The following is a 25,138-nucleotide window of genomic DNA, read 5'->3' as shown; positions in this document are numbered from 1 at the left end:
TTCAACTATGTGACCTGGATAGCAGATTTTCAGAAGAGGAATAAATGGACGGGCATGCATTTTTCCTGCTGCAACTGTCAAGACAACCAAATACAAATTTGGAAAAAAAACATTATCTGTGACTGATATTGAAATATTTCACTCCTATCCCAAGCTATTAAGAAAATGTGATCATAAAGATCTGTGAATAACAGTACAAAACTGCAAACTGATTCCATTCTGATATTTAAAGATTTGGTGGACTTCACCTAAAAGTTTCAAGAAATTTCTGTTCTTTTGGACACTTATTCAACATTACAAACATCAAGAGTCGTGAGCACAGATTTAGCCTCACGAATTTGATATCCTGAAATAGATCACTTGGATAAAATAATGCAAGTTGTACATTTTATCTGGACAAGTTTTCAACCTGATTGTGATATAAAAATATTGGGCAAAAAAATAAAGACGGGCATGAAAAGCTGTCGAAGGAGTGGAGAAATTATCAGTATCATGTTTTGATACATATCGTACTCAGTGTATATAATGCATACTTTAAACAGGCCCTCAAACTGCTGAGGGGGCCCAAACATAGAATATTGTTTTATTTCAGCAGGTAGAAAGAGTGTCTATAACAGTACAATAATTTAAACATACACTTTTAATTACAGATATTTTAAAAAATCAAAATGGAAATAGTTAAAATTCAGACAATAGAACAGATCGAAGATTAAACCTACTGGTACAATTGTTGCAACATTATTAAAGAATGAAAGTTTAATCAACTATTGTACAACATCACATGACATCCACCACCTGATTCAGTATCCTGGCTCGTGATCATTCTGACATCAGCAGGTGTCAGAGTCCAAAACATCAATACCACAAGGGAAGCAAATGCCTTACATTTCTGTCAAAGTTTAGAGACTTCTGTATTGGCTGCCCTTGAGCTGCTGAAGGCTCTAAGAGATTGTCAGGGATCTGCACAAGGGCGAACTTGCCCACAACAGACTCGAGCCAATTGTACTTTGTCAGATACCACCCTTCGACAGGAGACCTGTGATTGGTGAATGGGTGGAGATTCTCGCGTGTCATTGGCCAACACTCCGCCAGCCGGACCTGTGTTTTGAGGGAGACACCGACGGCGCACGGGCCGCCTCCCATTGGCCATCGGGGTTGCGGGCCGCGCGGCGATTGGCTGTGCCGCGGCACGGACGGGTGAGGCCGCTGGAGGATGATTGGTGGGATGGGGCAGCCCGTGGGCGGAGAGAGTCACGTGCGGGTTAAGGTGGGGAGGCCGTCGGCGGTATTGAGGGGTCTCCTGCCAAACGCTGCTCTGCTGTCAGGATACCCGCTGGTAGTTAGTCGCCATGCTGCGGTTCGGAGCCTCTCATTTCGTTGTGCTGCTTGTTGCCGGTACGTCTGGCCTAGTGGGGATTGGGGTGGGAAGTAAAGCCAGTTGGAGGGCGCTGAGGTGCCTTGCTTTTGACTGACCTTTTGAGGGGGGGGGGAAGAAAGCAGCACCGGTGCCCCCCCTCTCTCTTCACACGCCCGCCCCTCACCTTCATTCCACCCCTTTCCCCTCTTTTTCCCCACCCCCACCCCCACCAACACCCCCACCCCCACCAACCACCTCACCTTCTTCCCCCCCCTCACCTTCTTCTTTCTCCTTCCCCCCCCCCCCCTCACCTTCTTCTTTCTCCTTCCCCCCCCCCCCTCACCTTCTTCTTTCTCCTTCCCCCCCCCCTCACCTTCTTCTTTCTCCTTCCCCCCCCCCCCTCACCTTCTTCTTTCTCCTTCTCCCCCCCCCCCTCACCTTCTTCTTTCTCCTTCCCCCCCCCCCTCACCTTCTTCTTTCTCCTTCCCCCCCCCCTCACCTTCTTCTTCCTCCTTCTTCCCCCCCCCACCTTCTTTCTCCTTCTCCCCCCCCCTCACCACCTTCTTTCTCCTTCCCCCCCTCACCACCTTCTTTCTCCTTCCCCCCCTCACCACCTTCTTTCTCCTTCCCCCCCCCTCACCACCTTCTTTCTCCTTCCCCCCCCACCTTCTTTCTCCTTTCCCCCCCCACCTTCTTTCTCCTTTCCCCCCCCCACCTTCTTTCTCCTTTCCCCCCCCACCTTCTTTCTCCTTTCCCCCCCCACCTTCTTTCTCCTTTCCCCCCCCACCTTCTTTCTCCTTTCCCCCCCCCACCTTCTTTCTCCTTTCCCCCCCCCACCTTCTTTCTCCTTTCCCCCCCCCACCTTCTTTCTCCTTTCCCCCCCCCACCTTCTTTCTCCTTTCCCCCCCCCACCTTCTTTCTCCTTTCCCCCCCCCACCTTCTTTCTCCTTTCCCCCCCCCACCTTCTTTCTCCTTTCCCCCCCCCACCTTCTTTCTCCTTTCCCCCCCCCACCTTCTTTCTCCTTTCCCCCCCCACCTTCTTTCTCCTTTCCCCCCCCCACCTTCTTTCTCCTTTCCCCCCCCCACCTTCTTTCTCCTTTCCCCCCCCCACCTTCTTTCTCCTTTCCCCCCCCCACCTTCTTTCTCCTTTCCCCCCCCCACCTTCTTTCTCCTTTCCCCCCCCCACCTTCTTTCTCCTTTCCCCCCCCCACCTTCTTTCTCCTTTCCCCCCCCCACCTTCTTTCTCCTTTCCCCCCCCCACCTTCTTTCTCCTTTCCCCCCCCCACCTTCTTTCTCCTTTCCCCCCCCCACCTTCTTTCTCCTTTCCCCCCCCCCACCTTCTTTCTCCTTTCCCCCCCCCCACCTTCTTTCTCCTTTCCCCCCCCCCACCTTCTTTCTCCTTTCCCCCCCCCACCTTCTTTCTCCTTTCCCCCCCCCACCTTCTTTCTCCTTTCCCCCCCCCACCTTCTTTCTCCTTTCCCCCCCCCACCTTCTTTCTCCTTTCCCCCCCCCACCTTCTTTCTCCTTTCCCCCCCCCACCTTCTTTCTCCTTTCCCCCCCCCACCTTCTTTCTCCTTTCCCCCCCCCACCTTCTTTCTCCTTTCCCCCCCCCACCTTCTTTCTCCTTTCCCCCCCCCACCTTCTTTCTCCTTTCCCCCCCCCACCTTCTTTCTCCTTTCCCCCCCCCACCTTCTTTCTCCTTTCCCCCCCCCACCTTCTTTCTCCTTTCCCCCCCCCACCTTCTTTCTCCTTTCCCCCCCCCACCTTCTTTCTCCTTTCCCCCCCCCACCTTCTTTCTCCTTTCCCCCCCCCACCTTCTTTCTCCTTTCCCCCCCCCACCTTCTTTCTCCTTTCCCCCCCCCACCTTCTTTCTCCTTTCCCCCCCCCACCTTCTTTCTCCTTTCCCCCCCCCACCTTCTTTCTCCTTTCCCCCCCCCCCCTCTCTCTCCTTCCCCCCCCCCCTCTCTCCTTCCCCCCCCCCCCCTCTCTCCTTCCCCCCCCCCCTCTCTCTCCTTCCCCCCCCCCCTCTCTCTCCTTCCCCCCCCCCCTCTCTCTCCTTCTTTCCCCCCCCCCTGTCTCTCCTTCTTTCCCCCCCCCCCCTCTCTCCTTCCCTCCCCCCCCCCCCCTCTCTCCTTCCTTCCCCCCCCCCCCCCTCTCTCCTTCCTTCCCCCCCCCCCCCCCCTCTCTCCTTCCTTCCCCCCCCCCCCCTCTCTCTCCTTCCTTCCCCCCCCCCCCCTCTCTCTCCTTCCCCTTCCCCCCCCCCCCCGGTACACAGTGTGATCGAGTGGTTATGTATTTCCCGTGATTAAAGGGCTGGAGTGCTGTACAAGTGTAAGCAATAATACGGGCTTGCCTGCCTGCCACCAGGTTAACCCTGCTGTTTCTGCACTTACAGCATTTGTAATTTTCTTTTGTGTACTGACTGTGTCTGCGCACCAGCTCTGGATTTGCTCTTTCCTACCCCTTCAGCTTTGTCATTATCTGCGATGGTTCTAAAAAATGCAATAAATCTTATCTGAGGGAAAAGCTTTGACTATTCTGGAGTTCTTAGTGGTTATTTTCCATCTTGTAACTCTTAAATATTGTCCAACTGTTTTTAGTTTCCTTAACTTGTGTTCCCGTTTGAGTTTTAAGGGGGGGGGGGGGGGTTTGAGGGAGAATCTGTGTAGGGCTGGGGCTATTTTCCACTGGTATTGGAGTTTGAGGGGTAACCTTTACAGTGGCTTTTAAAATGAGTGGCATGGTTAGGATGTGCAGCTGAAGACCATCCCCGAGAGAGGGGGAGCCAAAAATTGGACTGCGTAGGTTTTAGGTGAGGGGTGGAGAAAATTTTAAATGGCACCTGGTAACTTTTCAGAGGGTAGTGTGTATGGAACAAGTTGCCAGAGCAAGTGGTGGAAGCTGGCAAAATTAGTGTCTAAAAAGCCATCTTGATATCTCTATAAATAGAGTTGAGGGATGTGGGCCAAAGTTTAGTAAAATGGGATGAGATCAGATCGGGATGTTTGGTTGGTGTTAATGAGTTGGACTGAAGAATCTTTGTGCTGTGATTCCATAACCTGGAGAATGTAAGAGCAAAACTTGGCCAGTCTGCTCTGCCATTCTATTTACTTTCTCAACCTAATTTGTTCTGCTTGTAATCCTGAATGGCTTGCTAATCATGAATTGAGCTATCTGTCTCAAATACACCATGACTTGGCCTCTACAGAAAGCTGCAATAAATTAGTGTTAGATAAATTATTTTTCAGCCAGCATTTGGTGAACACTATTACTTTTCTAGGTTGTAAAGTTCATGCCTTTACTGAGGCTGTGTCCTTGTCCATGATATCCAGGCTTCTGTGTTCTAAGTTTTTAATCGGATCCTCTCTCCTCATTAACTCGTGAGTACAAACCCAGAGTCTTTAACAGCTCTTCATCCCTGGAATTGTTCTTGTAAAACTCCCCTGGGACTCTTGACAATGTCAGCAAGTCTTTCCTTTGCTGTGAGGCCCAAAACTGTTCATGCTTCAAATACAGTCTGACCAGAGCCATATTTCATCTCAGCAGTACATACCTGCTCTTGTATTTTTTTAGTCCTCTTGAAATGAATGTTTAATGTCACATTTGCCTTCCTGTGACTTGAACCTGCATGTTTAACCTTGATTCCTCAGTCCCTTTGTGCTTCAGATTTCTGAAGCCTTTCCCATTTAAGTCTATGCTGCTTCCTATCAAAGTGCATATTCTCACTTTCCCACATTGTATTCCATCTGCTATTTCTTTGTTCATTTTCCTAGCCTGTCCTTGTAGAGCTTATCTGCATCCTCAATATTACCTATCTCTTCACCATCTTTGCTACATTTATGACTGCCTCATTCCTATATTGTGACCACCTAGTTGTACCAATATAGGCCCCTGCAGAATTCTACTCAGGTTCACTGCTGTCCTGAAAAAGGCTCCTTTTTATCTCTCTGCTGTATTAGTCAGCCAATCCTCTATCCATGTCATATTTTGCTTGCAACATCATGGGCTCTCACTTTACCTATCTGCCACATGGGAAGCTGCTGAGACCCTCTAAACCCTAATAGATCATGTCCACTGGCTTTGCTTTGGTAAACTTGTTACCATTTCAAAGAAATCTAATGGATTTCAGGAATGACCTCTCCTTGACTCTGCCATGTTGACTCAGCCTTATTGTACCAGGCAATGTCAAGTACTCTGCAATCTCTCCCTTCGTAATGGACACTCAAACCTTTATCAGTAACTGAGGTTAGGTTAAGGGGTTATAGTTTCCTGTCTTCTGCCTTTCCTCCCTCAAACAGAGGTGTTACATTAGCCATTTTCCAGTTGAGATCCACCCTGATTCGTGATTCCTGAAAGAATACCCCTACAGTCTCGCTATCTTAAGAATTCCAGGAAGTAGTCCATCTGGTCTGGGTGACATATCCACCTTCTGACCCTTCAGTTTCCCCAGTACCTTCTCCTTAATGATGGCCATTACACACTCTCTTTTTATCCTTGACTGTTCTGGTATGCTGTTGGTGTCTTCTGCTGTACATGTGCAAAGTACCTGTCATTTGTTCATCATTACTAATACTCCAGCCTCATTTTTCCAGTGGTCCAATGTCCACTTTTGCTCCTGTCTCCATTTTCTTTTCACCTTCTAGATTACACTCATTTCACCTTCTCCCTGTTATTACTTTTATGGTTATCCACTGGTGAGTTTCGAGGCTTCCCAATCATTTGGCTCCCCACTAATCTTCACCATAATGTCAGTCTGCAGCATGGAAATAGGCCCTTCAGCCCAAATTGGTCCATGCTGACCAAAATGTCCATTCACACCAACCCAATTTCCCTGCAATTGGCCCACAGACTTCTAATCCTTCCCTATCCATGTATTTGTTCAAGTGCCTTTTTAAATGTTAATGTACCTGCCTCAACCACTTTCACTGGCAGCTCATTCCATATGCATGCCACCCTGTTGTTTTTATAAAATGTTGCATCTCAGGATCCCTTTTATTGTTTTTCCTCTAACCTTAAACTGACACCCTCTAGTCCTCTCTTCCTCATCCCTGGCAAAAAGACTGTTCACCCTAACCATGCCTCTCAGATCTTAACATCTAAGATTTACCCCCAACCTCAGTCTCCTGTGCTCTAAAGAAAAAGTCCTAGCTTGTCCTTTCAGTCCTGGCAACATCCTTTTGTACTCTTTCCAATTTAATAACATCCTGCCTATCGCAAGATGACCAAAACTGAATGCAATACTCTAAGTGCAGCTTCACTAAGGTCCTGTGTAACTGCAACATAACTTCCCAACTTCTATACTTACTGCCCTCAGTCAGGGCATTATGTCAAAAGTTGCCTTCACTGCCCTGCCAACCTGTGACTTCTTTCAGACAACTGTGCACCTGCACTCAAAGGTCCCACTATATTACTTAAGGCCCGACTATTCACCATGAAACTTCTACCTTGATTTGACTTTGCAAAATGCAAGACCTCTCATTTATCTATATTAAATTCAATTTGCCATTTCTTGATGCAATTCCCCAGCTGAAGATCCTGCTGTATACTTTTTTGGCTCTTATGCTATCCCTGACTTTGCTTATCAACCGTGGTTACGTTCTCCTCTTAGTATGCTTTTTCCCTTGGGATGAATCGCTACTGTGCCTCCTGAATCCCATCCAAAACTCCTGCCATTGCGGCTTCAGTGTCTCCCTTCAATTAACTCTGGCCAGCTCCTCCCTCAGTCTTTGTAGTTAACTTTAGTAAGTTGTCATACTGTTACATCAGATTCCAACTTCTCTCCCTCAGAATTCACCCTGCAGTTTATCATATTGTCAGTGCTCCATATGAGTTCCTTCACCTTAAGCTCCCTAATTATGACTGCTTTACTACATTGCACCAAATCCAGACTTTTCTGTTCACTAGTGGGCTTAAAGACAAACTGCTATAAAAACTGACTCTTGGACTGAATCTTCCCCTTGTGATCTAATACCAACTTGGTTCTTTTCTGCAATCCACCTGTATGTAAAACCTCCCCATGATCTGTCATGTGCTTTTCTTGCATGCCTTTTCTATTTCCTGATTTTATTTTCCTCCCCATATCCTGACCACTCGAGGTCTGTACACAATTGTTATCAGGGTCCTTTTACCCTTTTTGGCTCCTCAACAGATTCCAAGCCATCCAACTCTTGTCTCCTGCAACTTCATAAATGTATTTCTTAAAGATGACATTCTGTGCTTTTAAAAAAATTAAGCAAATTCAAGTTGACACTTTTTCTGAAATCTTTTAGATAAACCTGACAGCATTTGGCTTAGTCCCTGCAAAATGACTAGTGTCACTGCTGCATGATGCTTAGGCTCGTTTTCACACAGTAGCAATCTCCTTTCACGATGGTGGTTTAGCACAGGATGTTTGATTGTTCCCCTCTTTTGACTGAATCTAGCCTGTTGACATTATAAATTGTATGTAGCCTCTTGCATTTAATTTGTTTAAGGTGCAACATTAATTTGTTGACGTACTTGTCACAAGTCAGAAATTATTTTGAATCTTTTAAAATCATGGTGGGCTATTTTTCTGGCTTTTCCATGTTATGGAATTTAATTCACTTTTTTTGCTTTAATTTCTGATTTGTAATTGTCTTACTTCACAAAGGAACATATGGCTAACTGTATTCCCATTGAGCAAATTTCAGCTTATGCAGGCAGTCACCTTGGGAGGAAATGCTTGAAGAAAGGAAGCAATTCTGCTTGAATCCTTTACTTCCTACCTAGTATCCATAAGTTAGGTGTTGCTGCAGGTTTACTATTGTATTTTTTTAGGCTTACTTTATATGGGGGGCAAAGATTTAAAATATCCTATGTAGGTGTATTGCTTATTACACTTTGTTTCCACTTTTGCTATATGTGGTGGCCAATGCTTTGCCTTCGTGTTTTGCAGTTTGGTAATCTACCTATAGTTTCCTTTTGAGGGAAGGAACTGTTTTAAGTACAAATTTCGCATGCCAAAATTAACTGAAAGATTAATCAAATATTTTTGGTCAAGATGTGTATACGTTTTTATCACTGGCAACTGTTAAAGTAGCAGTTTCAAATTCACAACAAGTAGTTAAAATATCCTAGCTTTGATTGGCATACTATGTACAATCAAGCTGCAAGTTAGTTGCTTTGGTTATAAACCAGAAACTTGAGTTCTTATAGTTACAGCCTACCTTCTATCATGAGTTCAGAAATGGGTTATTTGATTACATCAGAGTCATCAGCACTGCAGTGTAGTCTATATCCAGGAATACAGATATCCCAAGCTACGGCTGTGGCAAAAAACATTTACCATATGCCACTTCCATCCAGATAATCTAATCACCTACCCTTGATGTGCATTGGTGTACATTAGCAGCTGTGTACGTAAGATTCTTTGCAATAAATTACTTGGTCTCCTTGAACAGTGTCTTCTGAACCCCCTCCCTCCTAATGGAGGGGGTTCAGATGTGCAAGACTACCAATTCAGTAAATTCCCCTCAAATCACCATTCATTCAATGCCACTGGGTCAAAAACCTGAACTCTTGCTTTCTAACAGCACTGGGGAATGGGGTATTCCAACATCCTGGTAGTGAAGCTATCCATATCTTGGATGGAGTGAAGTTGAAAACATGGAATCTTTTTGGTGACTTTCACTGGTAATAGAAATGGACTTCTGCTGTTGACATCACTGCATTGCAAACAAGCTAGCCAGAAAGTTTAGCTAACCAATCCAATCTTTGCCTTGACACCTGCATTGCATGAAGCAGTTTCAACTACACAATCATTGCAGGTTGATCTCCCACCAAAGGTTAACTGAACTAAGAACTAGGTTAATTGTTGCCGTTTCTCACTCCAAATGTTTAACTGGTAAATTCTGGTGAATAATGTTACAGCAGTTACATCTCTGGCATAAGATGCTAACCTGAGGAAGTCTGTATTGTAGAACTGAGATGAGTACATTAAATTGCCACCATCTTTGTTCTGAGGTTTTCTAGCAATTTCTGCTTTTCTTTAGATCTGGCACCATCTGTGGAGATATTTTGTTCAAGATTGTTCAAAGATTACCAAGGCAGCCTTTGTGTGGAGCTGCAGAAAATGGGGGAGATACTAAATGAGTATTTTGCATCCGTATTTGTGGAAAAGGATATGGAAGATATAGACTGTGGGGAAATAGATGACATCTTGCAAACTGTCCAGATTACAGGAGGAAGTGCTGCATGTCTTGAAATGGGTAAAGGTGAATAAATCCCCAGGACCTGATCAAGTGTACCCGAGAACTCTGGGAAGCTCAGCCTCTTGCTGAGATTTGTATCGTTGATCCTCACGGGTGAGGTGCTGGAAGACTGGAGGTTGGCAAATGTGGTGCCACTGTTTAAGAAGGATGGTAAGGACAAGCACTGGAACTATAGACCAGTGAGCCTGACTTTGGGCAAGTTGTTGGAGGGAATCCTGAGGGACAGGATGTACATGTATTTGGAAAGGCAAGGACTAATTAGGGATAGTCAACATGGCTTTGTGCATGGGAAATCATGTCTCTCAAACTTGATTGAGTTTTTTTTTGAAGAAGTAACAAAGAAGATTGAGGGCAGAGCAGTAGATGTGATCTACATGGACTTCAGTAAGGTGGTTGACAAGGTTCCCCATTGGAGACTGATTAGCAAGGTTAGATCTCATGGAATACAGGGAGAACTAGCCTTTTGGATACAGAATTGGCTCAAAGGTAGACGGTGGTGGAGGGCTGTTTTTCAGACTGGAGGCTTGTGACCAGTGGAGTGCCACAAGGATTGGTGCTGGGACCTCTACTTTTTGTCATTTACATAAATGATTTGGATGTAAGCAAAAGAGGTACAGTTCGTAAGTTTGCAGATGACACTAAAATTGGAGGTGTCGTGGACAGTGAAGAAGGTTACCTCGGATTACAATAGGATCTTGACCAGATGGGCCAATGGGCTGCGAAGTGGCAGATGGAGTTTAATTCAGATAAATGAGGTGCTGTATTTTGGGAAAGCAAATCTTAGCAGGACATATACACTTAATGGTAAGGTCCTAGGGAGTGGTGTTGAACAAAGAGACCTTGGAGTGCATGTTCATAGCTCCTAGAAAGCAGAGTCGCAGGTGGATAGGATAGTGAAGAAGGCATTTGGTATGCTTTCCTTTATTGGTCAGAGTACTGAGTACAGGAGTTGGGAGGTCATGTTGCGGCTGTATAGGGCATTGGTCAGGCCACTGTTGGAATATTGCGTGCAATTCTAGTCTCCTTCCTATTGGAAAGATGTTGTGAAACTTGAAAGGGTTCAGAAAAGATTTACAAGGATGTTGCCAGGGTTGGAGGATTTGAGCTACAGGGAGAGGCTGGACCTGCTGGGGCTGTTTTCCCTGGAGTGTCGCAGGCTAAGGGGTGACCTTTAGAGGTTTACAAAATTTTATGGGGCGTGGATAGGATAAATAGGCAAAATCTTTTCCCTGAGGTGGGGGAGTCCAGAACTAGAGGGGAAAGATATGAGACCTAAGGGGCAACTTTTTCACGCAGAGGGTGGTACATGTAGGGAATGAGCTGCCAGAGGAAGTGGTGGAGGCTGGTACAATTGCAACATTAAAAGACATTGGATGGGTTTTTGAATAGGAAGGGTTCGGAGGGATATGGGCCGGGTGCTGGCAGATGGGACTAGATTGGGTTGGGATACCTGGCTGGCATGGATGGGTTGGGTCAAAGGGTCTGTTTCCATGCTGTACATCTGACTCTATTGTTTCCCAACTTGAGAGCTTCCTAAATTCCTGTTGACTGTTTTGTTAGTGCTTCTTAGTGCCATACTTGGTTAAATGCTACCTTGATGTCAACATGTGTCTTTCTCACTCTTTGGCTTCCTTTTTTTTTGGGAAGTTAAAGTTTCTAGTTTTAAAATTTAGAATATTTGTTTCATGAAGTTTCCATTCTTGTAGCCTTTTGGCATAATTGTGTATTGTAGGAACTGACTTAAGCTTCTGGTCCACACAATTCTGCTCTACAATTCAAATGTTCTCCATGAAGTGCTGTGGTATCTGCAGTTGTGCCCAAGAATTTCTGAAGGAAATTTTTTGTGCTGCTATGTCAGGTCAGATGCTAACCTTGAGTATGGTACATGTAGTGAGTACAAGACTGAAATGTGAAGGATTTTCATGTTAGTGTCTGGTAGAAAGGGTGTGTTAGCATCTGGAGAGAATCAGTTGATCTGTTAAATGATTCTGGAAAATTTTCAGAAGTATGCAACATCAAGTTTATTGGTACCAAAGAAAAGTTGAAGTTGACCTTCTAAATGTTGGTTTTTTTTTCTTAAGATTGGCCTTTCTGCCCTGAGCCCTCTGAATTGAGGAGTTACCAGTCATCCTGTGGCTTTAGTATAACCATTGGGCTACGTGTTGGGATGTCAATCCACTTGAAACAGCATCTCCAGTCATAAATTGAGCAGCCTTGACACAATTTAACTTAACTCCACCTGTTGCTGTAAGCATTTTATTGTGTTTGAAGCTGGTTCAGACCTGTCTCTTTAAGTGGCCATATTGTAGATGGTGTAACATAGCTGCTACAGAGAAGTACAGAAATTGCTTATGAAACTATTGTGTACAAGCGGAACCTTTTACATTGGCTGAAGTGCAATTTGACCACTTTTTTTTTCCAGCAATTTCAGTTGCTCAAGCAGTCAAGATTGAGGTCCATGGCAAGGATAACAAAACCTGTATATATGCTGTACTGTCTGTCAACTTTACTGTTCTTTATGAAGGAAATGGGACAATGGTAAGTAATTTGCAGTACAAAAGTAAAGCAATCTGTAGCTTACAGACAGGAAGCTCATAGATTTAAATTTTAATTTTAGATGATCAGTTTGTGTTCATATGCTACTGTTTAGGCTCAGTGCTGTTGCTTGAAATTTGCTTAAGTTTTCGGGTCCAGATTGTAATTTGCAGATCTGTGAATCATTTTTCAGCTGTAATGATCTAGTCACCTGTTTTCAACTAGCCCTTTGTGATCTCAATGTTGAGTCCTAAAGCCATATTCTTTAAGATATTGTTAGGAAAAGCAATTACGTGGTGGTGGTGGGGGGGGAGGAGAAAGAGGGGCGGAAAGGAAGAAATGAATGACCTGGTTAATATTCAAAAACAATTGAGTGGGGACTAAGTGTGCCAATTCAACTACTTGCAAGGTAAAATGAAGTTAAACTTTTGCCATCAGCTGTCTAAACTATCTTGAACTGGCTTATAGTTGAATGTTAGATTTGAGTTGTTTGGATTAATAGTCAAACTCCCTTCAAGTGTAGCTGTACAGTAAATAGAAATAAACAGATTACAGAAAAAAAAACACTTGTGGTGCACATGATGATCCTTCTATTAGAACATCAGCTTGGTTTTTTTAAAACATCAATTGAAGAGACTTAACTTGTCGTTAACATATTCCACAACTATGGTGTTATATCAAATCAATTTTGCTTCACTGGGTCAATGCTACTTTGCAATTTAGGTAATTGTCCCAAAATGCCAACAGGAGATTTAATAAACCCCATGAAGTCTTTTATCTCCTAATCTTGCTCAGCATCTACCTTCAATATAGTGACCACAGAATATCATTTTTATAAGCAGGACCTTATTGTTCATGGGTCATATGTATAAAAGATTTGCAAGTCTTTAATCTCACCTGTGACATGGGTACAAGAACTGATTAAATTTTCAGTGAATTGGTGGAGGGACCTAAATACTGAATTTGAATATTTGTCAAATTTTTGAGCAATTAAATAAAACACTTCTAGCCCATAATAAATTTTCATGGTGGTTTACTTGCCTCAACTTGGGCTTATCATACTCTAGCTCCCTATGAAAGATACTTTTATTTAATGCACACTTTTCTCAATTCAATTGCCCCTTTTTAACTTGTAACATCTGAGTGGAGGTGGTCAACTTTGTGGTCCAATCCTGCTGGTCTTTATAATGTTGGGTTGTACATTTTCTCAACAGATCTTTTGTGGCTGATTTTAGCCTAAAATGGCAGTTCTAATAGAATGAGTCATAGCTCTAGTTATGATTGTTACTCATTTCAGTTTGGACTAAAATTGATTGCAACTTGGTCAAGGTGGTTATTTGACCATTCTTAGGTTCAGTCATTTAAAAATAACTTTCCAAAACACATTCCATGATTGAGATTGTCTGTCTGTTTTTGTTTTTAATTCCATGGGATGACGATGGAAGATACTTGATTGTCTACCAGTTCTATAATGTGCCAAATTAGCTTAATTTAACCAATTTAATTTTGACTTTTCTTTATTTTAGGAAAATGCAACTTTCCAGTTGCCAGATTCATTATCATCCAATGGAAGCACATGTGGTGGTAACAATTCAGCTCCCTTGTTGAACATGGGCTTTGGGACTGGTCACTCCTTGAGCTTAAACTTCTCTCATACTGATGGCAAATTTAGTGGTGACGTACTGACTTTCACTTATAACACCAGTGATGCAAAACTCTTTCCTGGAGCAAAAAACAAAAGTATGACTCTTATTAATTTCCTGTTTATAACATGGATTAAATGTTCATCATGGAATAATATTTGCTTCTTAACTAGTTGAGCCACACATCTCTAAATTATTAGTCATAGAGATGTACAGCATGGAAACAGACCCCTTGGTCCAACCCGTCTATGCTGATGGCTTTAATTGAGTTGTTGACAGGCATCAGCAACAGATTAAGTGCCTGGTTTTAGTGGAAAACCCACTTGATGTTCTTCTGCAGACACTAGAGCAGAATGTGGGATGATGAAGTGTTAATGAACCTGCATTGACATTGTGCAACTTAAATACTGTGAAAAATAGTAGATTGCATTAAACTTTAAATTTCATGAGGGTGGTTGGGTAATATGTTCAAATCCCAGAGTGGATCTTGAACCTCCTCAACTAGGTTGATAGTTGAAAGCAGATTGAATGTCAGATGACAGTAAAAAGTCATGTGCTGTTTGTCACTGCAATGATACCATGACTGGGAAAGCAGAGTTCTCCAGTCATCCAGTGGCATCAAAAATAACAATTCTTATGTGCCACATTATTTAAACTTGTTCACAATCTATTTCACTCAGATGAATGACTGAAATATTTAAAATCCAATGAGGAAACAGTTCTTGGTTGGTGCAGTATTCTAATCAATCCACTGATTTAACTAATGATAGGTTGCATAATTATAGGCACTTACTTCCTCAATGCTAAACAATGTTTATGCATGATAAATTATGCACAGTGCAAATCAGGAAGTATACATGTTATACTTGAAACTGTTTAATGTTATGAAAGCCTTGCTCAGTGAATTGATTTCAATTCTTTCTCAAGACCATGAGACAGGAGCAGAAATTAGGCCATTCAGCTCAACAAGTGTGCTCCACTATCCAATAATGGATGGTAAGTTTCTCCAAGGGGAGAAAGTGAGGACTGCAGATGCTGGAGAACAGAGTCCAGAGTGGGGTGTTGGAAAAGCTCAGCAGGTGAGGCTGCACCTGTGGAGCAGGAGAATTGACGTTTCGGGCAAGAGCCCTTCATCAGGAAGCCCTGCTCAGAGGATGCTGCCAGACCTGTGCTTTTCCAGCACCCTATTCTCCCACCCATTTTTTTTTTTCCCCCATAACCCTTGATACTCAAGAACCTATCCATCTCAAATATTCATGATTTGTTTCCATGGCCTTCTGTGGCAGTGAATTCTATAGTTTACCACTTCCTGGCTAAAGAAGTTTCTCCTAATCTGTTCTAAAAGGCCTTGCCTTTACTCTAAAGCTGTGCTGTTGGGTCCTAGTCTCCTACCAATGGTGGCATTGTCCAAACACTGCCTCTTTTAATTAATCTCACCCCCCCCCCCCCCCCACCCCCGGACCCCCCCCTTAAATTCAGTATAAAGTCCTCAAACATTCCTCATATGTTAAGCTTTTCATTTCTGGGACCATTCTTGTGTACCACCTCTGAACACGCTCCAGGGCCAGTACATCCTTCCTGAGATATGGGGCCTGAAACTGTGCACACAACACCAAATGTTCTCTCCAAAACCATACAGCCTTAGATATACATGCCTGCTTTTTTTATATTCAAGTCCTCAAAATACATACTATCATTGCATTTGCCTTCCTAACTACCAACTCCACCTCAAAGTTCTTCTTGAGAGAAGCCTTGACGAGAACACTAAGTCTCTGCACTTCAGATTTCTGGATTTTATTTCCCATTTAGAAAATACTCCATGCCCCACTTTGTACCAAAGTGCATGACCACACACATTCCCACATTGTACTCCGTCTACCACTTTGCCCACTCCTAACCTATCTAAATCTTTCTGCAGCCTCTTGCCGCCTCAATGCTACCTGTCCCTCTCCCTATCTTTGTATTGTTGGCAAACTTGGCTAGAATGCCCTCTGTTCCTTCATCTAGATTGTTAATGAGACAGCTGGGACTCTAAATGTTTGTGACTGACTAAATATTGTGCTTATTCCTCAGAGTTCACTATTTAGCACTTTGCTCATTCTTCTCTGGTTGGCTTCCTGGTATGTCCTCCTGAAATCTTGTAGCCTTAAGGACATGTAAGCCTTTATTGATAAAGGATGCACCCAAGTTTGTCAATTTATGATTCCAAATAGTACTAGAAACAGTACTAACCAGCACCAAGGGACCAGCAGTGTGCCAATTGATCAAAAAATCCATATAATCAAATTCTGATCACCCTGCTATAGGAAGGATGTTAAACTGAAAGGTGAAAAAGGACTAACTGTTACTGTGGCTAAAAGGTTTGAGTTAAGGGTAGGCTGGTATTTTCTTTACTGGAGTGGAGGAGGCTATGGCAGGACCTTTTTTTAAAAAAGGTTTATAAAATCATGAGTGGCATAGATGAGGTGAATAGCTGAAGTCTTCCCCAGAATAGAGTCTCAAAACTAGGTCGGGGGGGGGGGGAAGACATAGGTTGAGCTGTGAGATTTAAAAGGAACCTAAGGGGCAACTTGTTCACACAGGGTGGTGCAAATGTAGAAAAGCTGCCAGAGGAAATGGTAGTCAGGAGCAATTGCAATACTCCAAAAGCCATTTGAACTTCTACTTGAGTAGACAAGCTTGAGGCCAAATGTGGGTAATGGAAGTAGCTCAGCTTAAGAAACCTGGTTCATATGGAAAGGCTTCTTTCCATGCTGTAAGACTGACTCTTATAGAAATGTAAAGTGGGGGTATATACCACATTTTTATTTACAGCATAAGTCTGTTGAATAATATTGTCAACTTTGCTTTAAGTCTTAACAGCAGCGAGTCTTTTCAATCTCTCCTTCGACTGACTACTTGGAAATTGCCGTGATTATTGTGCAGTAAATTTCCAGTATTTTAGATGTATAACTTATACCAGCTTATAGTTAAAGCTTGCTGTACTATTCTGTGTCTTCCCTCAGAAGTTTGACAGTTAATTGTCCTATGTTGTTTTGTTTTTTGTTCTCTTTACTGCAGGTGTAAAACATGTGGCTGTGAATTCCCTAATGGAACCTGTACCCCTGAACACAATCTACACATGCAGAAGTGTTAGAGCTATTGCAAGTGAAGCGGTTGTCATGGTTTTTTGGCATGTTGGCATTCAAGCCTTTGTGGAGAATGGAACAATTAGCAAAAATGGTAGGAAAATAATCCATTGATTGTGAAGTAATTTAAAATCAATTGGGTGGTGACCTAAATCTCTAGAATATCAATATGATCTAGTTTTGAGTTCAGATCCCTAATGGTTATGTAGCCTTAACTTTAGCTAGGCTTCACAGGGAAAACTTGGTTCTGGTTGGCTGGAGTGTTGCATGAACTTTTGTCAATACACAGATTGTGTGAAAGAAAGCTTGAGCAATGACTCAAATGGAGTTAAAAACAATGTTTTATAAACTGGTTTTCAATTAGTTTCCACATTATGTTCTGGCTGTGGGGACAGGGAGTAGACAAGTCGTGTCCAGCCACACTACATTGGAAGAGTTGTCCAAAAACTTGTTCTACTCATTCCTGGTTATAAATCCATTTTTTGGTCAGAAAACTGGGTACTGTAGTCAATAGCTTCACTTGCATTGTCAGGCACTTCCTCTATTGCTTGTAGCTCCATTCTCCAATGGCATACATGAAAAGATGTTCAATTTTTAAACCTCACTGAACATAATTTAGAGTATTAAACCTTAGTGAAGTTACTTCTCCAAGCACAGGAAGAAAACTTTCCTGTGGAATGATCTTGTATAACTGGATGTTTGAAGCTGTTTGGGCCAAGTAGTAACGGGCTAAGGAACTAACCTGGGAGATTGAATTTCAGACAGAGTAAACTGACCTGTTAATCACTTTTTCCTTCCAAGAATCCTTCTGTAAAGCAGATGTGTCAACCACTGTCTCACCAGTTACAACACAGACAACTTCTACTGTGACCCCAATCCCAACTAAGCCACCTCCAGATCTGCCAGCAGTGGGCAACTACACTGTTAAGAATGGAAGTGATCCTTGTCTTCTTGCTAATATGGGACTACAGCTAAATATTACCAACACAGAAAACCAGGTATTTTTTTTTCTGTACTTTGAATTCCCATTTGCATTACAAATGAAACTCTTAACAACTCTTTCCTCCCTTAGATACATGTAATTAATATAAATTCCAATTCTACTGCCAGTGGACGTTGTGGGGATAAACATTCAGTCCTCCTCCTAGAAGATACAGATGCAACTATTCAGTTTCATTTCTTTGTGGTGAGTGTTGATTTTTGTAGATCCATTATTCTACAAAGTAATATACTGGGTTTAGAACAATTTGAGCCACTTTAGAATCATTTAGTTTCCCTACAATGTGGAAGCAGGCCATTTTCCCATCATTCTCTCAACCCTCTGAAGAGTATCCCACATTTTACCCAGTGCCTGTAACCCACACTTCCCATGACTAATCACCTAGACTAAAATTCCTGGACACTAGGCAATTCCGTATGGCCAATCCATCTAACCTTTATTCAGAACATTGACAAATTTGAAAATAGTATAAGCAATTCTTGATGGACTGGATTTAAGCTAATAACAAAGATTGTGTTTTAGGTCTTGATTTCAATTGTTTGTTTATACATACATTGGTGAGGTATATTTAACTTGGTGCTAGTTTGTTCCTATTCAGGTGTGTATATAATTTTTTTGTTTCAGCAAGCACATCAGCAATGGGAAGCTTGAGCAACCACCTTAACCCAGGGGTATGAGTTATTGCTACAACCAACTGTTGAAATCTGTATGAACACTCACTGACTATATATTTTTAGTGTCTCCTGTCATTGTTTAAACTTCTCCCACAATGTGGGAATTTGGCAGTCTTTAAAATCAATTTTTTTTTCTGAGCCTTGTCTCCTTTAATCCAGGAACAATCCAAATTCTTCTTGAAGGAGGTGCAGGCTAACGTAAGCTTGCTTGTAAATGGTTCAAGTAAGTATTGGCTATTGAAGCCCAAAGATTTTTTTCTTATTTTTTTTCTAGTTAAACCTTGTATATTTTGAGGACTTGAATGAATTTGTGCTGAATCTACTAGGAAAAAATGCTTTGCGTGACCAACTACCAGCAGTGACACCGCGGAAATCCAACCTTTGGTCCAACTCCTCCATGTTTCCCAAATGAAACTGGTTCCATTTGGCCCATATCCCTTAACCTTTCTTTAGTAATTATCAAATAGTTTTAAAAGGTCTTAACTGTAGCTACATTTACCACTTCATCTGGCAGTTCATTCTGTCTATGAACCATTCTGTGACAATAGAACTACTTTGCTTTCAACTACCCCTCAATTCAGTTGTTAGCATTTTCCAAGTTATAAACTACATTTTCATAAAGACTACTGTTCCAGCTGATTTGCTTTCCTAATCCTTAAGTTTGTTAACCTGTTTTGGATTTTTAAAAAAAAAAAATTTCTTCTTGGGGCTGAAGACTTGTTTGTTTGTTTGTTTGAACCTAGCAATTCTAAATAGTGGTAGCTTGTTCTGCCCAATTGTTCTCAATCTAGTTCTGTCCATGACTAACTATTATGACAAGTCCTGTTCAAATTGTGGAACATCTGGTTAAATAGACTTGCTGGCTTACTTCTGTTTTAAAACAAGGCCTTTTCATGGTTAGCCACTTCTTAGATTCTAGTTGCTGTACATAATTACTGCTACATTACTGTAATGGAGGCAGTGTCAAAAACTGTGCAGATGAGTAGTTGGTGCATATTGACACTTGAGTGTCCTAATCATTATGGATGAGCATAAAATTCAAGTCGAACGAATTTCCAATCTGAATTTGTGTAGTTTTGTTACTCTGTGGAATGGTTAACTGATTTTATTTTCTCATCAGCAACTACACTTAACAGCAGCAATGGCAATCTGAAATATTGGCAGGCATTTGTTGGAAGTTCATACATCTGTCGCAATGAACAGAGGCTAGTTGTGACTGACAAGTTGGCTATTAATACATTTAATGTGTGGCTCCAACCATTTGAGGTTAAGAATGGAACCTTTTCCAGAGGTAGGTTTTTATGAACAAAAGCTAACTAGTTGTCTTTTCAAGTTAACCTATACCTAGGAGTTAGACTTTTTTGTATCCTAAAATATAGGAATCTCCTAAATATTTACCTGATCCAGCTACAATTGGTGCTTCATTTTATGACCCAGAATATTTTGTCCACTTCCATCTATAGCTGCTCTCTCTTTTTTAGTTTGCAAGATATGACAACCAAAATCCATTGAATTAAATTGGGACACAAAATGTTCATAAATTTTTGATCCCTGACTGGAATGCTAGGAATGTATGCTAATTTCAAATATGCTATGTTCCTTTTTAGGGATAGGAAAGTCCTATTTCCATTTCCCATTCTGAAAATTGATTTGCAGGGCAGAATGTAATCAATCCTACCTATACCAATAAGGATTACTTAACAAGGAGTGCACTTGGAGAAATCCTGCAATTGTCAAATCAAAATTGCTTGGAAAAATGAAATGTGCTGGAGAAGTTTTGGGTCTTCCAACATCTGTGGAGAAAAATGGAGTTAGCATAGTCTGACTCTTCAAAACTGAAATCACATCAGACTCATTAACTTTGTTTCTCTCAGCAGATACTGCTCTGCCAGACCTAGGTTTTACCATTGTTTTTAGGTCTCCAGCATCTGTAGCACTTGCTTTTTATACAAGTTATTTATGGCTAATGCATTTTGAGCAGTACCTCGCAATTCATCTGATTTTTTATTTTTTTGTCCACAGCTGAAGAGTGTTCTCTGGATGATGACAGCATCCTTATCCCTATTATAGTTGGTGCTGCTCTGGCTGGCTTAATTGTGATTGTTGTGATTGCTTATGTGATCGGTAGAAGAAGAAGCTATGCTGGATACCAAACACTCTAATGATTTTGATTCTCCAAATCTTAAGACATGATTTTTTTGCTGTTTACTATAGTAGGTGCAAGTCCTTGCCTCAATTCCCACTTCAATTGCACTAGATTTTTGCTAAGTCTTGGGGCTAGTGAACTTGCATCCATGCTTGACACACATGAAATGTTTATGTAATGCTGGCAGATAATCTTGTTTCATTGTGGCATTGCTGCCAGGCAGTTAGTGTTCTGCAGAAGGTGACTTTAAAATTGGTAAGCTTGTCTGTGATCCTCAAAATTAACTCCTGCTAATTTGCCAGCACTACTACCAGCATTTCCAACAGTAACTTGATGAATTTCAAATCTGAAACTGAACATGTATTTACCAAGATCTCCTGTAGCTTGTTTGGATGTACTGTGGAAATTGTACAAATGTGAATAGTTTGTGTATATGTTTAACCTGCTTCATAAGGAAAATGGGTGCCTTGGAATGTGGAAGGAATGTTCTCCAATTTGCATAATGTACATTCTAATTGGCACATGCAAATACTATCTAATGTTGACCACTGACTTTCTAATTTGGAGATCTGGAGTCCTTCACACTGCACTCTAGACACTGGAAATTTTGAATGTTGACTTTTATCTTGGAAATTTATAGCTTTGAAAAGTTTCTTTATTCCTGTGCCTCATTTGTATGTAAAATTTAACTTTGCTTTATAATAAAAAATCTTCACATAAGCTGATGTAGCATTTATTTGAGGCTGAGGAATTTGAAAGCTTTGCATATTTTTTACTTGACATTGCACTAACTAGCTGTTGTAATTAGCCAATGAATAGAAGCTTCACCATTCTTTTTCCTCGTCATCTAGTTGAGCATTATTCTTGCAGATATGGGTCATGTTTGTTGTTGCCCATTCCTAGAAGCAGTGCAACTAGACATTTCACTGTGCTATCAAACTTCAAAATTGGAACTAGCTTTATTTCCTGCTAAAATGGCTTTCACACTGGTTTCAAGATGACCAGAGCTGGCCGTCATGGAGTTGACATCTTAATTTGGCACTTGCAGCAGAACTCTGCTTGTGGTATCAAATTCTTTTTTTTTGTAAATTGAACACCAATTGAATTTTAAGCTTGAGGTTTTGCACTTGTAGCACTCATTGTAAAGGCTGTAAACTCTAACCAATGCCACAATCAAATTTAGATCTACCCCTCTGAATTCTTTATGGTTAAGTTGCTACATGCTTGATTTTAAATATAGCACAACTTTACTAAATCTAATGTTATGAAGCTAATTCAACTTTGATAGCTAAAACCAACATGTTTCTGTTTAGATCTATAGTGATATTCCATAATGGGAGATTTCACTTGTCTGTGTTAAGTTTGAGAAATTGTTTTGGGGATGTAAACACTAGAATCTTGTATATGTTGGCTTGCCAGTAATGAAACTAAAAATTACTCGAGCTTAAATTGAGGTATTACATTTGGTTAAATAGGTATTTTTGAGCTAGTAAATCTAAAGTGACTCAAAATACTAGTTTGTTGTCCATTTTAAGGAATGGAGCATAGCTGGCTCAGTCTAAGATTGAAATAGCATGTTACAGTTTTAGCTGTGTTTGAGTTGTGTGGCTCATTCTGAACTTTGAACTGTGCATCTGAAAATGTAATTTTAAACAAATTCAGCTGAATTTCTTTAATCAAAATTTGATCTTGCTGCAATAGCAGACTTTTTTTTCCATTTACTAAATGAATTGATCAACTGAATTCAGACTTGTAATTTTGCATTCTGGCTTCAAGTTCAGTCTTGATTTTGATTCCAAAGCACTTGCTGATGACATGTAAAAATCAACAACTATTGTGGTACTTGCATTTTAAATGCAGTCCGATTTTAGTGATGGATTGGTAATCTTCACAGACTTTTTAAAAATATTCAGATGAGTGGTTTTGACTGCAGTGATGCCAAATGTGGGTTCAATTCTCATACCCTACCCCCCCCCCCCCCAAACCCGAACATACCTGAGATGTGGTGATCTCTATTGCAAGCAGCCTAGGGTTCTCTGGAACAGTGACTTTAATTTCCAAGTGCCCAGTATAAACTTTCATTTTGATTTCAATTTTTTTGCAGTCTTCATTATGATTCTTGCAAAGCATTGTTTAATAATCTTTATCTACAATGCACTAGTAGTAAGTATTGAATTTCTATAATTGCTGCACTAAATGCACAATTTAACCTTGATCAGTTGCCTTTATTTAAAAATAGAATGTATTGGGTTTAATTCAGCTAGTTTTTAACTTTGCTACTGACTTTTTTTTAAATGGGCTGCTTCTTTTTTTTTTAAGTAGGTCTTTCGGATTTTACCTCTACTTTTTTTTTAGGTTACTGACATCACCAACTTTTATCTAATTTCTTTAAATCCAGCTGAAGACTGCAAAGCAAATGAGAACTACATCGTGCCCATTACAGTTGGAGCAGCGTTGGGAGCACTAATTTTGGTTGTGCTGGTGATCTACATCATTGGTCGTAGGCAGAATCACCATAATGGATATGACCACTTCTAAGTTTTTCAGCTCTGGAATTGTCCAGCTATTTGGCTTTTATTTACAAGTGTTAGTATTTGTTGTAAACCAATTTTTGCAGATGTAAATTGAACTTTACTAATGTCTAGTTAAGAACACAATGCTCTGAATTACATAAATCTGGGACAATCATTGGATGATTATACAGTACTCAATCTTTAATGTTACTACCAACTATAAACATCTGAAGCCCATTTCAGGTACTTTAATATCCCATCACTCATTTTGTGGTTTTTAAAATTGAGAAACCTGTGATTTTAATTTACTGTCAAACCTATGAATTTTAGATAACACTTTAAATGTTTCATTTGAATGTGTGCAGTAGAAAATACCATCTTGATTGCAGACTTCTCCAAATTACTTTTCGAACTGATAAGTATACATCACTAGCAGCATTTCAAGCTCATCTGCACCTGTCTTCAGTTTCCCTTGTATTTCCAGTAGGTCTCTTACTTGTCAAAAGGACTTTGAACTCTGGCAGAACTCTGCAAGCTAATGATTGACAGATTTTGGTTTAGTTGACTGGTATTCATTGTCAGACCACAAGTTGATAAAGACTCTTGCTCACTTTCATCTAGTGAAGCCTTTTTTATTTTCTAAACATCTCAACCCAACTGATGTCAGCATCCACTTTATTTTAATTCTGTTTTTGAATGTTTGACTGTTGTAAATGGATATTGTTTGTTTGAAGTGGTTTGGTGTTCACTTTAATCCCTAGTATTGGTCCTTGATTGCACTTGGACAAAGTTTCTTACTAGTGGAAAGCTGAAACTTCCAATAATGTTGACTTGGCACTCAGTACTGCAAAGCTTGCAATAGTTGATGTGCCACAATTAAGGTTATGCCACAGTGCCTTAGTCTGTCACCTGTACAGAACTTGGGCATGATTATTGAGAATCAATTAGTTCCTCCCTCTGAACAATGGGAATGCTTTAATGCATTTCAACTGGCACACTACAGAACAGGTTTGTAAAATTCTAGATAACTCAGTTGATATTATGTAATTTCATGCAAAACATTCAGTTTTGGGCATGCGTAAATACAAGAAACTTGGTTTCATGGGATAGTGTTGCAACAAATGTTTTGGCAAATGCAGCAATTCAGTTGCATGCAGACTTCAATTTGCACTGCCTTTTTTGAGGGGAGGAGTCATCTCCCACTTTCAATATCACAATTTCAGTCATTGGCTACAAATTGTATACACATTTTTATGAAGTCCTTTGTCAAGGATAGTCTTGACCGTTTTTGTGCAACAAAGTAAAGGGATGACTGGGGTAAAAATCATTTCAGAAATCGCTCTTATTTTGCTAAATGGTTTTTGTGCACTGAAATTGGGCTTTTGCATGTTTCTCACCTGTCCTTAAATTAACAATCTCTAATGTGTTTGTCACAGCTGAAGAATGTCTTGCTGATTCTGACCTGGGTTTTCTGGTAACAATTGCTGTTGGAGCTGCACTGGGCCTATTATTTCTTGTCATATCTTATGTAATTGGACAAAGGAAGAGTCAGAATGGCTACCAATCTGTGTAATTAGTTCCTTCTGAATGTTGTTATCATACACCTTGCAGTCTATTGGCTTATTTTCTTTTGCAATCTGTCCCAATTTTTTTGACAATGAAATTCTGACTTGTAGGCTTTTTGTCATGCTTCCTTAACCATGTGTAAGCCACTAATGTGGGGAACTGATCAATTATTTCTAGTAATATTTCCCCTTGATTTACAGGTTCAGGAATGGATTGAATGTTTAAATTCAGTAATTGGTTTAATTAACAGCTCCCAGGACACCTTTTGATATTTTATCTGCAAGCTCAAGCAGAAAACACTTCACCTACACTAAATTTATAAGAGCAATAAATGGAATTGGCTTG

General features: G+C 41.1%; 1 protein-coding gene across 2 annotated transcripts; it reads left to right on the top strand.

Annotated features, from left to right (window-relative positions):
• The first annotated feature begins 1,241 nt into the window (after window positions 1-1,241).
• On the top strand, window positions 1,242-23,840 carry lamp2 (lysosomal-associated membrane protein 2). Of its 2 annotated transcripts, none has more exons than XM_072595244.1 (9): window positions 1,242-1,395; window positions 12,011-12,126; window positions 13,650-13,863; window positions 16,827-16,988; window positions 17,696-17,892; window positions 17,967-18,080; window positions 18,728-18,791; window positions 19,689-19,859; window positions 23,113-23,840. In XM_072595244.1, exons 1-9 carry the CDS (start codon window positions 1,350-1,352, stop codon window positions 23,250-23,252), a joined length of 1,224 nt encoding a protein of 407 aa, XP_072451345.1. In that variant the 5' UTR covers window positions 1,242-1,349; the 3' UTR covers window positions 23,253-23,840. The 2 variants fall into 2 exon arrangements, with proteins under 2 accessions (XP_072451345.1, XP_072451344.1); XM_072595243.1 differs by lacking the exon at window positions 23,113-23,840 and adding an exon at window positions 20,591-21,434.
• Window positions 23,841-25,138: the final 1,298 nt, after the last annotated feature.

Source organism: Chiloscyllium punctatum, chromosome 25 (assembly GCF_047496795.1).
Source record: "Chiloscyllium punctatum isolate Juve2018m chromosome 25, sChiPun1.3, whole genome shotgun sequence".
NCBI classification, from domain to species: Eukaryota; Metazoa; Chordata; class Chondrichthyes; order Orectolobiformes; family Hemiscylliidae; genus Chiloscyllium; species Chiloscyllium punctatum.
Note: the sequence above shows the minus strand (reverse complement) of the source record. Positions and strands in the feature narration are given on the sequence as shown.

Coding starts and splice junctions, on each gene's coding strand:
- lamp2 (XM_072595244.1), top strand. CDS start 1,350: ATGCTGCGGTTCGGAGCCTCTCATTTCGTTGTGCTGCTTGTTGCCG. Junction 16,989..17,695: donor TGGAACAATTAGCAAAAATG/GTAGGAAAATAA, acceptor TTTCCTTCCAAG/AATCCTTCTGTAAAGCAGAT. Junction 17,893..17,966: donor TTACCAACACAGAAAACCAG/GTATTTTTTTTT, acceptor TTCCTCCCTTAG/ATACATGTAATTAATATAAA.